Source organism: Poromitra crassiceps, assembly GCF_964638095.1.
Source record: "Poromitra crassiceps genome assembly, chromosome: 8".
In the NCBI taxonomy this organism is placed as follows: Eukaryota; Metazoa; Chordata; class Actinopteri; order Beryciformes; family Melamphaidae; genus Poromitra; species Poromitra crassiceps.
The window spans coordinates 10,294,177-10,308,143 of NC_139629.1; the positions used below are offsets into that span (position 1 = coordinate 10,294,177).

A 13,967-nucleotide genomic window follows, 5' to 3' on the forward strand; every position below is an offset into this window, starting at 1 on the left:
TGCTGTTGTGATCTGGTCACCACTCCTGGCAGATGTCCCCTATCATTGGCATCAGCGGTGGTGTGACAGTTACGTATCTTAGGCCTTCCTTTGTAGCCTCTTGACACGCACCAATTCCGCAACCTCTTTGCCTCAAAGGCACCCTCACCCCGCTGCGCTGTGAGCGGCTGCCATCCTGAATAGGCGGACAAGCACTCTATCCAGACCTGTATTGCTTCTTGCGTCTCCTGATCGGGCGGGAACAGTGTAACTAGTCCAATCCGGTCTGCAGTGGACGTTCCTGGGGTGATCTCGGGTCTGAGTGAGTGAAATCAGTGTGTGAATGAATGTGTGCGCTCTGTCATTGGGTTGGGACTGTGGGGGGTCGCGAACCCCAGCCTAGTCTTTTGGGGGTCGCGGCTCAAAAAGGTTGAAAACCACTGCCCTAGCCTAGGCGACTGCCTATGGCACCTAGAACGATGTTGATCAAGATTGAATGGAAACATGTCATCACTTACTTTGAACATGAAAGTAGTGTAATTTACTTCATTGTTAACCTGTGGATTTTATATGGTAAATTTCATATTCATAAATCCAGAGTGATAACATCTTCCAACTTCACAAGATTTCTTTGTGAGTTTAATGATTATTATAGTAGGACTCACAAACTTATAGATAGTAGCTAATAAAAGTAATAAAACTCAAATTATACTGTGAACTATTTAAAGAGGAATTATTTATTTTGTCTCTTATTGTTACATGGTTTTCTACGGTAATATGTACTATCATTCCTATGTCCATCTTTTTTATTTTTTATGAGCACATGTCTGTTCTAATGTACATAGTCTGTTTTTTAATAAACATAAAAAAAAAAAAGGAGAATAAAACGTTCAACCCGGAAACCCAATAGCAAAACGGTGAACACCGGTTTGAGATTGAACAAGCCCCTGGTAGAGGCAGTCTGCGGTTGCGTTCCAGTTCCCATTTCTTTACAGCATGGAGGTTTACAGCAATACATCCATGGTTTACAGCAGTTCGACCTGCGCAGCTTGACCGCGCAACACAGTCTGTAACAAACCCCGTTTTTTCTGACGTTGCGTTTAGTTTGGGAGGAGCCAGTTAGCGGCTATACTTGACACGTAAAAGAAGAATCCTGCGTGCGTGAATTCTAAGGAAGAAGTAACAACATCTTTCGTTAAGATAGTGTGGATACATCACTTTTGCGCCTGGCTTCATGTATAGTTGATTATTGTAGGAGCAGAGGGCTGTTTGGACGGCTTTGGGCGACCCAGGAGCGACAAAGAGGCGACAGACAGGCGCAAGATGAGATTTTCAATGTTTATTTCTGTCCTGAGGCCGATCGGGCCCATTGTGATCGGTATTTCTCTTGGGTTTACGTTGAGTTTATTGAGTGTGAATTGGGTGGAAGAAACATGCTTTCTCGACGGTAAAGACAATGATGATCTTACCGTGGCTCAAGATGGACAGCTGAAAGGAGCCCGAAAACCCAACTCCATATCGACGGGCAACGATGTGGAGTCCGAAGAGGATTTTGAGCCAAGAATAGTCCCATATAAACAAGTCCAGCAAAGTGCCCCGAAGAAACTTTTTAGGTAAGCTTTATAACGTTAAGACCTTAATAGTTCCCTCGATTAGTCAACACATTGGATACTGTTTGGTTTACAGGCTATGATTAGAACATGGTACGCTACAATGTAACTAGCTGCATGCAGCTCATCCTCAACTGCACGTAGCGTTAAATGATGACTGATATAGTGATGATTTGATTTGATTTATTAATATAAAGCGGCATGCTTCCATTGAAGCCCAGCCCATAGACACTTTTCCCATGACACTTGATGATCAAACATATAAACATAGAACAACCAGTGTAAACATGGGGGTAACACTTTATAACCATCACTAATAAATGGTAAAGTGATAGTTAATTAAACTCTACTTAATAGTTATTCTACTGTTAACAAACAATGGAATGCAATAATGTTTACACAGTATTTATTAACCATTTACAGTAGTATATAAACATCAGTTACAACTTTATAATAGCCACCCAAATAATGTTTATAGATCTGTCCACCAAGGACAGATCTATAAACATTATTTGGATGGATATTGTAAAGTTGCAACTAATAAATACTGTGTAAATACTGTGTCAAGCATTATTAATTGCAGTTTCATTGTTTGTTAACAGTTGTCAGTAGAATAACTATTACCTAAGTTTAATTAACTATCAATTTACCATTTAAAATTATGGTTATACTTATTATAAAGTGTTGCCCTTACTGAGCTGAAATTGTCTTCTAATCCAGGCCGTAGAATACAAGTGGCAGTCTTAAAATACTTAACCAAGCAAAATTCTGGCCTTCATCTACCCAGAATTGCTCAGGTTTTTGACATGCTGTGTTTGTAATCGCAATGTATATAATCTAATGTGTAGTATGGATATGATGTATGTAACCTATGCTGTGTGTAGATATGATGTAGTGTATGACCTATGTGTGATGATGTTATGTAGCCCTGAGACAGGCTTGTGATAAGGTGCTATAAACTGAACTGAACTGCTTTTGCATTTCATCAAACAAGGGAATCCTCGCTCATATAGTGTACAATAATAAAACATGAAATTAAATTCATTTTTGACATCTTTTAGATCACAGACATTGCATATCCTATTGTCTTCTGGCATACTGCAGCTGTGAACCGACCTACTTCAATAGCAAGGGGTAGGATACAGATTCTCAGCTGAGCACACTGACCTCTGCTGGCTTCTAGTAAGAAAGGAAGTTAGTTAGTTCTTCAATGCAAATATGCCCATTGTACAATGTTGCCAATGCCAAGTGCTTATGAGATTCAAAACTGGACCAGCTACAGTATTCCATGAAAGCCCAGTGTCTTTTCTCCTTGGAAGGTTTGACAACATGGTGTTTTGAAGATGCCAATGAACTTTTTCCTGCCCTCTACATTCCTTTCCTCACATGCTTTTGTCAGTTCCTCCCTTGAAGTTCCCTCGTCCAAGTCAACCCCGAAGGATAATAATGGTTGTTATTTTCATGTGATGTTCAGATGCCTATTGTCTCCTCTTCCTTAAATTTATTAATCTTAATTTTGTACATGGTTCCACCGTAATTATGTTTGTCTTTTGCACAAAATCTGAAACACGTCAGGGTTGCGCCTTTGACCCCAGTCATGTTACATCATTAGTGGCCAGTTTCACCTGATTGTTAGACTGCAGTGACCAGAGCACCACCTGAACGTCGCACAAACTGAAATTATCTTTTTAAATAACCTATAAACTTAAGCCTAACATCAATACAGCATCATTTGCAAAATCCAACATTGAGATAAAAGACTGACATTGAGATCAGTTTCATCCTTCATTATTCTAATGCCATCTTTCCCCCTGTCATCATCATTAAAACTGATTCTTGTTTCCACAGCAGTTTTTATTAAATGTCTACCGGCCACTTTCCCCTTGTAACTCCTAAACTGTACAAATCTGATCAAAAAAACTGATCAAGCCGGAATGGTCCTTTAACAACACTTATGATTTACCATGCCGTGGTCACTGAAAATACTGTATACAACGTCACTGCAATAAATACACTGCCACAGATATGCTCTGTGGTCTAGTAGCACTGGGGGTAGTCACACAATAACTACTCTACTGTCACACATGAAACGGAGGCGAAATGTTATTAACCGCCTAACTGTTTCATGTCTACATGCCTGGACCACATTTAGAGAAAAAAACTACTTGATGATGCCAGTACATGGTCAGATTAACATTCACAGTTTTAATCCAGAAATCAAATGCATTTAGATTTAACAACAACACATCCAGTCAAAACTGATGAGGCCACCGTGTCCTCATCGGCCCATGGATGATGGAAACACACCAGTGAACAGTGATGTTGCAACAAGGTCTATATAGAGCTAACCATGCATCTGTATTTAATCAGGAACATTTGTTAGCAATATCGACATGATGCATCAGATTCACGGTCAGCTATTTGCAGTGGGTACACCATTTCTTTCATATCTGAATGAGCTCCTGTGTAAATCATGGCATACTAATAGACACACATCCAAATCAAAGTCACTCAAATAGTTTGACTATTCTTCACAGTGCACATTTACTCATCATCATCAGCTATATGACGTTTCAATTTGCAAACTGACTTGTCTTGCTGAAACTGCTTGTGCCATATCCTGAGAAAGTGCTTACTCTCCTGTAGAACGCCCCCCTGTGGTCATTTTTGGACTGGATCCAACATCCAAGTTTTAAAGGCACATTTCCCATTCGGTGTATTTCTACAGTAAGCCTTACTTGCACTGCAGAAATCACAACTGTGGTTGGGATTTTACCCTGACACTGGTTGCAACGACGTACCACAATGCAAGTTCTCGGCTCGCATGTTTTGTTTTGACTAAAATGTTGGTGGACAGATCAAGGGAGTTGCATTGGATCCCTCTTATTCTCAATTTTGACAAACGATATGCCGTATGCAATTGGTAGAGCTCATTTGACAATGTATGCCGACGATTCCACTATTTATTATGTGTCCCTCACATGTACAGAGCTTAATCAGCTTCTGTCTAGTGAGCTTAGCATTATAACTGGGAAATAAACTTATACTTCATGTATATCAAAAACTATGTGCATCATTTTCTAATTATAGATTATCACACAATCCTATAATGAATTTAGTACAGATGGAGGGTCAAACTATACAACTGCACATGTATTGGAGGAAGCATGTGCTAGTCGACAGCTCTCCCCAGATCGGCAGAGTGGGTGGAGCAACGACTGGGACAGCAGGGGCTATTGGCCAAGTACAATTGGGGAGGAAATGGGAGAAAAAATCAGAAAGGGCCAAAAAAAGCTGGTTATTAGCAGTTCGGACAGCAGAATTTTGCGTCTAGACTATTCCAAAATCACCATATCATCACAATATAATCTCACTGAAAGACGATAAGTGATAACATTGAATTATCGTCCAACCGTGTGTTTTTCAGGGCTAAATACATCAGCACAGAGTTGGGGATGCGAGAGCGTCTGTTTGTCGGGGTCCTGACCTCCAAGAACACCATCAACACCTTGGGCGTGGCCGTCAACCGCACCATCAGCCACCACCTGGACACCGTGGTCTTCTTCACCGGCATGCGCAACCGCAAGATCCCACACGGCATGTTCGTGGTCACCCACGGGGACGAGAGGCTGATCTGGAACATGTTTCAGACCATCAAATACATCCTGGAGCATTACATCAGCGAGTACGACTGGTTCTACTTCGTCCAAGACGACGCCTACACGGAGGCGGACCGCATCAAAGACCTGGTGGGGCACCTGAGTATGGACCGGGAGCTTTACATGGGCAGCCCTGAGGAGTTCATCGGCGGCGAGATGGAAGGCAGGTACTGCTACGGGGGGTTCGGGTACCTCCTCTCCCGCACCCTGCTACTCCGCCTGCAGCCCTTCCTGGAGAACTGCAGGAACGACATCCTGAGCGCCAGGCCTGACGAGTGGCTGGGGAGATGCATCATCGATTACGCCAACACGAACTGTGTCAACGAGCACGAGGTAGGTCCAGGGTGTGTGCCGTGACACTGTTGAGATGATGCTTTCACTTTGCTAATATCCTCGTCTTTTTTCTCTAAAGTAGAGCTGCAATGATTAATTAATGATTAGTTGTCAACTATTGAATTAATCTGGAACTATTTTGATTCAGGTCAAAATTCATTATGTGATTCCAGCTTCTTAAATGTAGGGCTGACCCCCAAAAAATCGACGCTTTGAAGCTTCAATCGTTGCCATGGTAATCGACGCTCAAATCAGCAATCGGCGCTTTGTGTTATTGTTTTTTATTGTCCATATGCACAGCCAGCTAACGTGAGGTGTAGCTTCGTGAGACAGTCTCTTTTCTGGCTGGGCGGGGTCCTTCGGGCCAACACTGTTTTTAACACGGGGAACTCACACCGGCACGCGCCGTGAGCACAAACAAACGCACTCAACAGCCAGTAGCCACACAGCTGTGGTCTGCGGAGCTCGTGTTGTAAACATGAAACTTCTACACTTCTTTCCAACCCAGTGTGAGTAACGTGTTCAAGTGAATTCAAGACGTTTAATTTGTTTGTAACGTTATGAATTAGCAGCAGTCACAGATACACAGCTCTCAGTCTCATTGACCAGCTCAGAGAGCAGAGGGAAATCGGCTAACGTTACGCTGAGCTCACCTGAATAAATTCACATTTCGGGGCAAATAATAATATCCGCATGTCGGACTGAGAGCAGTTGGATGAAAATCGACCATCAGGACAGATGAGCAGCTTTTTTTCCGGAGAAGCTTGGAAGGAAGTTCACTATTGGCCATTATGATCGATGCTTACCTCCCCAACGCGCCGACGCTCTAAATATGGTATTCGGGACAGCCCTACTTAAATGTGAATACTTTCTGGTTTCATTACTCCTAGTTGCAGGCCTACTCTAAAGAAAGGCATACATCTCTTTTCCATACAATTCTTAATTTGCAACGCTCTTTTGCTTGCTTGGTTAGCCATGGTTTGTTTTGGGCGGGAATGTGCAGGAATCACTCAAGTGACTGAACGCACAAATTAACATTTTCTTGGGCGAAACGGAACTGTGACAGCAGGAGTCATGCTTGGCCTCAGGGGCTACGCTGACAAGTGAAAGACAGCTGTATAAGGCTGTAATTACAGTGCTAAAACAGAGCTGATAGCTGTATTATAGGGTAGGTTGCTAATACCCTGTGGCCTGTTTTCACAACCCCAGCAACTGTACTGAGTAGATCAACAGTAGGTCAACAGGGCAACAGAGTTCAGCCTTGGTTAGGTTCAGTGGTGTGTGAACATGGGTCAACATGCTCTCCTCATGTAATATCATTAGCTTTGAAGGTCAAACGAGCTCTGTGGAAGCCTGCTCTGACCCACTACCTGTTCAGCCAATGGCCTTGTTATACGATGCATTCGGTGCACTTTGCTTGACCCACGCTAAACAGATTTGCTTCACCACAGTAAAGTAAAAAACAACAACAACATATGCACCAACATTGATTGGTAATTTTTTACTTGATAAGCTCCTCTAACAACAGCAATCAATTAGAAAGACACCCTGTGATTATAAGTCTTGTGTCCTATTCATAAAAGAGCTATGTGGGCCTTGATTTAAAGTCCTGACACACAGGGAGCGCTTTTTTCCTCTTCGTGCGATTAATTCGCACATCAATAATATTTTTCGAACCTATATCAGTTAATGCAACCGTGCATACCAACAGCGACGTTTTCGCTGAGCGTTATTGCAGGTGTTTATTTTTTCGGACCACGGTCGATTTTTCAGAAATTCACGTCTGCTGCTGCGATTGACAGGTGGGTCAAAATTCGCATCGCCATTTCCTGCTGTATATTCACATCGCTCTTGGTGTGTGGAACAGCCGTAAGTATAGTGTCACGGATGTGCTTTGCTTCCATTCTCTCTCCTGTGTGGCTAATAGTCGGAGCGGGAAACCATTTTGTTAAACGGTCCGACACGCACAGAGAGTTACATGGCCAAAGTGCCTTGGGGCCAGAATAACTCCAGCAGAGAGAGGGAGCCCTTGTTAAGAGCGATGTCAGGAGGGAGAAGTTGAAAGAAAGACCTGGGAGGGGAGATGGAAATAGTTGCCACTTCACCACCATCATGTTTGTAGCACTGATAAGGAGCACAGAGCCACACATCTGCTTTGCTAAGAGAGGCCATTGATGACAGTTAGGCACCACTGACAATGCTTCTTTCTGTGCACTTCTTAAAGACACTAAGCTGTTGGCAAACATTGGCAAGACGCAGTGCAGTGGCCTCACTGCTCAGTCAAGCGCTGCTTTAAGTCCTTGTTCTTTTAATAGCTTGATTTGGTTGGATTCACTTGTTTCTAATCACTCAGGCTGCTTAGGTGCTTTCTCTGTTTGAGCTTAAATGACTCTTTAAGTGGGCTTCTGCTGCAAATGGTGATCACTACAGTGTCGTCTTTATAAGTTCTTTTTATAAGTTCTTCCACTCCTTTTTTAACAGCCATAACTGCACGGCCTGTAGCTTATCCATATAATGTAAAATTATAGTATCTCTTGAACTTACGGTAATTTAAGTTTTTTAGAATACCAGAAACAAATTTCAGAAGTTGACCAAAACACTGACAATAACATCTGTTGTTGGAGAACAATAGAGTAGTATTATATATTCTTACAAAATGGATCTTCATCTCCAATGTTATAATTATGGTTGAAACCACACGATTTGCAGTGGAGATGAGCCCAAGATGCTGCCTAGAGAGCGCGTGAAGATTGTATGAATGGAAGTAGCACAGCATTAACAACTGAGTATGGAATCAGATTAGCCATGTTTCTGTCATGTTAAGTCTCCTCGTGAAAATACCTCTGGATGTCTTTTGTAGGGGCTTCAGTACTACCACTATGAGTTGGGCAAGAACGCCGATCCAAGTAAAGAGGAGGACGAGCAGTTTAACAACGCCCTGACTGTCCACCCAGTGTCCGACCCTGAGCAGATGTACCGGCTGCACAAACACTTCACTGAGATCGAGCTCCAGAGAACTTACCATGAGATTGCTAAACTGCAGGTGAGCCCATTCCCAAACCCAAGTGTCCCAAAGCATCCACTGTTCTGAGAAAAAAAAACTCCTCATCTCTGCTATTCATGGGTTGCAGTCATGAAATGTTTTTGTTGTGGCCGCCATCTTGCGGCCATATTTGATGGCCTCTATTTGCTGAGCAATAGGAAATAGAGTGGGACACTAGTGACAAACAAACGTTAATATCACAAAACCTATATGATTGTCAGTGAGAGCAGAAGTAGCTGAAGGGTTTGATGTATAACATGTGTATGTATGTAGTGTTAAAGTTGTGTGAACTGTCACCGTTTTAAAATGTGTGAATTTAGTGAATAAGTGCAGCTAGAGTGAAATCACTCACTCAAGGCTGGCTCCATAATTTCTCCCAACATAAAAATTGAAAAAAGAATAAAACTTAATTTCTCAAACAGTACAAAAAAGATATCAAAAACCTGAAGTAAAGTGATAAAGTACTCAAAGTGGTGACCTGTTTAAAGTTTGAATGGAGTTTGTAGTACAAAGTATGAAAGATTAGTTCAAGTTCAAAGAGCCATAGACTTAAACAGGTACTAAAAGGTTGTGTGCTGCGTTCAGTCCTCAAGATGGCCACCACAACAAAAACATTCCGTAACTGCAACCCATGAATATGTTCAAAGCACAAGTGATTAGAATTTGAGTCTTTGATGTTAGTTACTAAACCTAATGCAGGCAAGGGCAGACCTGAGTTGGCGATACATCTCAACACTTTTCCCGATGTCTCCACAGGCAGTGTTATTATTATTATTATTATTATTAATGTCTCCACAGGCAGAAATCAAGAACGTGAGCGTCGTTGCTTTCGAGGGCAACCGAAGCGCCCAGTGGCCGGTGGGCATCAATCCACCTTTTGAGCCTAAATCTCGGTTTGAAGTTCTGAGGTGGGAATACTTCACAGAGGAGCAGATTTATTCGTGCGTCGACGGCTCTCCCAAGTGCGAACTGCGCGGCGTCGACCACATGGATGTGGCCGACGTCATCGACATAGCCATGGGAGAGCTGAACAAGAAGTACAAGCCGGTCCTTCATCTGAAGAAGCAGCAGCTGATTAATGGCTACAGGCGCTTCGACCCCACCAGGGGCATGGAGTACACGCTGGACCTGCAGCTGGAGGTGGTCAACCAGAAAGGTCACAGCCGCTCCATCACCAAGCGGGTCCACCTGGTGCGCCCTTTGAGCAGGATCGAGATCATTCCCATGCCCTACGTCACCGAAGCTACGCGAGTTCACATCATCATCCCTCTGACACTTCAGGACCGCAGCTACATCAACCATTTCCTGGAAGTTTTTGCCTCAAACGCCTTTGAGACCAGCGAAAATGCCATCTTGACATTGCTGTTTATTTATGACCCGGTGGAGGCACAGCAAGTCAACCAGAACGATATATTTGCCGGCGTGAAGGCTCAAATAAATGCCTATGAACGCAAATACCCCGCAGTGAAAATCCCATGGATAAGCGTCAAGACGGAGACGCCGTCCCAGCTCAAGTTCATGGATATCATCTCGAAGAAGCACCCCGTGGACACGCTGTTCTTCCTGGCTAACGTCAACACAAATATCAACTCCGAGTTCCTCAACCGCTGCCGCATGAACTCCATCAACAACTGGCAGGTCTTCTTCCCCGTCCACTTCCAGGACTACAATCCTGAGGTGGCCTACCACAACCAGCAGCCCCCGGCCACGGTCGACCTGGTCAAGGACGCCGGCCAATTTGACCGCAGCACGTTCGAAGAGGCGTGCTTCTACAACTCGGACTACATGGCGACGCGCACGCGCATGGCGTCCGATGTCCAGGAGAACGAGGAGATCCTAGAGACCTTGGACATCTACGAGATGTTTGTGAAGTATTCGGTTCTGCACGTGTTCCGTGCGGTGGAGCCAGCGCTGCACCAGCAGTACCGCTACCAGGCCTGCAACCCACGGCTCAGCGAAGACATCTACCATCGGTGCGTTCAGAGCAACCTGGACGGGCTCGCGTCGCGCTCCCAGCTCGCCATGTTGCTGTTCGAGCAAGAACAAGGAAACAGCACTTGATCACACCTTGTGAAACATGTTGCTCCCGTGTGTGAATGGGTGTTTCGTATGCGTTTGTAAGGTTTTTAGCAAGTTTGGAAAAATGAATGCAGTACGTTCTGAGTGAAACCGTCTTCTAAATGTTTACAGTACATACAAAAAGAGGCGCTAGAACCAAATGTGTTTGCTTTTAAACTATTCTGCTGCCATTCTTTGGAATGGCAATCCCAGTAGGTATCTATTGCACCATAATCCATGTGTCTCTTTACAGTAGGGCATTGAAACATCAAGCTTTTGACATCAAGTTCAAGTTCAAGTTTATTCATATGTCCCAGAAGGGCACTTTGGGTTGCAGCAGAGCAAAAACAAAACAGTCATAAAGACATTTGCTCATTTGAGTATTTACCAAAGCACAACCTTGTATACCGGTATGTGCCTTCAACATGGGTTTTTGATATGCTGGCTCTTGTTGTTCTGTTGTTGCAGTCATCAGGATGTGCTGTTATGCAATCCAACACATCTGGAGATGTGAATTTCCATATTGCTACAATAAGGATGAATGGATTTGAATGTGCAGGAGATATGATCTGATGGTCACTCTGGCCTAACCCTGTTATTTAGCCAGGAGACTTTGATCAAGTGCTATTCCATTTCCGCTGAGTGGAAATGCTTCATCGGAGGCACAAAGTGTTAACTTGGCACTGATTTATTTTTCAGGTGCATTTTCAGAGATTACTCTGTGGTTGAGACAATGGTTCTTTTTGCTATAATAAGCACACCATTCTGTCTATAAAAGTTGAAAAATAAAACAAAAATAGAAAGCCCATGTCCAGATGATAAGTGTCTGTTAGCTCCAGAGTAACGCCGGTTGTAGTTTAACCTTGAACTCCTAATAGGTCACTTGGAATTATCTTGATCCTATCCATCCACAGCTTGTACAGTATGTGTGCCTCAAATGTGGGGATTGGAGTTTCCTGACAGGGTGTCCCTCCAAAGGTCACACACACAAAGGCTGGGGTGTCCCAGTCAGTCAGGAGCCAGGAGGTCACAGACGAAGGCTGGTGTGTCCCAGTCAGCCAGGAGCCAGGAAGTGTATTTGAGTTGATTCTTCTCCTGAAAACACTTCATTGACATTGCAAGAAAAATGCAATGCAACGAACGAGGATTTTAAAACGATGGAAAAAGGTCAACTTGATACATAACTGGTCATTGCACGGATATTTCATTCTTTTCAAGCGTCCTTGTATTTCAAAAACAGTACTAGTTGAAACCAGAATGTTGGGTTAGACTTTATTGAGATTAAGAATGTAATTGTAAGATTGCATATACTGTATTCCATGAATGTTATCTGTCCTCTTGAACAAATTAACTTTTGGCCATGTCATCTCATGTTTCTCAGTCAGTTTTTATACTGTAAAAGATGTTTAATCATTCCACAGTAGGCATTTTGGACTGTGTTAATGTTTTTTGTAATTTATTGAAATCATAGTCCTCTATGTACTGTGCTCTGTAAGAAATAGTTGCTCTCTTCCCGTCCTAGTGTAATCCAATGAGAGGCCTTTTCTACAGTACACAATGGTGGACGTAGCAGGTACTGGACACCTGAAGTGTCCGTTTAAGTTAACTATAATGTGCAATATTGTACAGATTACACAATGGGATAGCTGTCCAATCGAGGACGGGACTTTTAAGTTAAATGACGTGTGCTGCTAGTACAGCAACATGTTATTTTATTTCTTTTATTTTTTTACATACTCTAACACTGTATGTGATATTGCCTAAATTAAGGTTAGGTTTCATGCTTTCTATTTTGTTGATTAAATGCACTGTACATTTAATGGACAAAAACTTTACTGTATTTTGCTGAGATAAACACTAGACACTTTCATTATCAAATAACTCTAAAATACAGATACAATTAAGGCTAGTCCTTTTTTATTTAACTGTTACTGCATTTACAATGTATGGTGGAAATGCAACATCGACAGTTGTGGTCCTCAATTGTGTTGGCGCTGTTTACTGCCATGGGAACCCAGTCATTTGCAAAACGGCTAACGAGAGGTGAACACTAATCACCAAGTTTACATCTGTGAGTTATTACTTTCACCTTCATAAAGTACGAATATTCACCTCGATGCTTTGTAGAAAACAACACTAATGATACGCTGAATCTTCCACAACTGTTGTTTAAGGAGGAGGGCCCAGATTAAGAAATGGAATGATTGTAGTGATTTGCATTGTCCTTGTCCTCTTGGAATGGACTAGACTGAAGACCATGGCAGACTGTCATAGACGGAGCCACCATCACTGAGGGAAGTCTCCATGTTGGGCTTTGTGTTTTGAGCATAACGCGTCCATCATTTCCTCTAGACCATGAGATTGAATTATGCAGATTCAGAATGGAAGCTTCCATCGCATTCCCTGTATATAAATATATTGACTGAGATTTCAAGTATTTCTTTGTTGTTGCTTTATTTACACACCGATTGATATTGTATTCTGCTGACATAACATCAAAGATATAACTTGCTTTATATTTTGTATTTTGTGTGTTGAATATGTCATTTTACTATGAAGCAATGCATTGGTGACAACTGATCATTCCATTGTAATTGTAATTTGAGTGGGACACTATAGTGAGGATTTCCAAACTGAATGTTAATCATTTCAAATCATTATCAACAGCAGGTGAACAAATACTTAGGCTCACATGTTCAGTGTTTGCCTCTGGGCACTATTGTAACCAAAGCAATACATTAATTCTTGCCTATAAATGATTTTAGCCGACTCACACCATTTCGAGTGCTTTTGAAATGTACACACCACATTCATGTATACTGAAATTCTCAATGAACTGTGAATTATTGTAATTATGAAATAAAGAATATTTAATTATAAACTGGCATTTATTTGGCATTTATTTCCTCTTTTTTCTCTCCTTCAAGATTGAGGGCTTTTTTTTATATTAGACGTACAAATTCCAGTTTGTCCTTTAGGTGTCAGCAGAAGAGCGTATTTACTGTCTGCAGCACAGATTGTGGCCCAGTATGGGCTTGTGCTGCTGCTTGCTCAGGTGAACAGTGTAGTGAAACGGCGCTTGCAAATCACATTTCTTATTACAAGCTGGTATGGTTGTCAGTCATTCCCGCCCCCCCAGCATCTACTCAATGGGGGCGGGAGTGAACATTCCTCCCCGCGTTGACCAGAGGGCGGAGAACATTAGTCTGTCAGTGTTGTCTGACCTGACCTGAGGTATTCCTGACGTCTGGCTCGGGCAGCACCGCCGAAAAACGCTGCCAGCCT

At 42.6% G+C, this 13,967-nt stretch overlaps 1 protein-coding gene across 1 annotated transcript; it reads left to right on the forward strand.

Annotated features, from left to right (window-relative positions):
* The first annotated feature begins 1,190 nt into the window (after positions 1–1,190).
* On the forward strand, positions 1,191–13,485 carry chpfa (chondroitin polymerizing factor a). Its single transcript, XM_083641758.1, has 4 exons — positions 1,191–1,592; positions 5,017–5,581; positions 8,442–8,624; positions 9,423–13,485. The coding sequence occupies exons 1-4, from the start codon at positions 1,303–1,305 to the stop codon at positions 10,683–10,685; spliced, it is 2,301 nt and encodes a 766-aa protein (XP_083497884.1). The 5' UTR covers positions 1,191–1,302; the 3' UTR covers positions 10,686–13,485.
* The last annotated feature ends 482 nt before the right edge of the window (positions 13,486–13,967 follow it).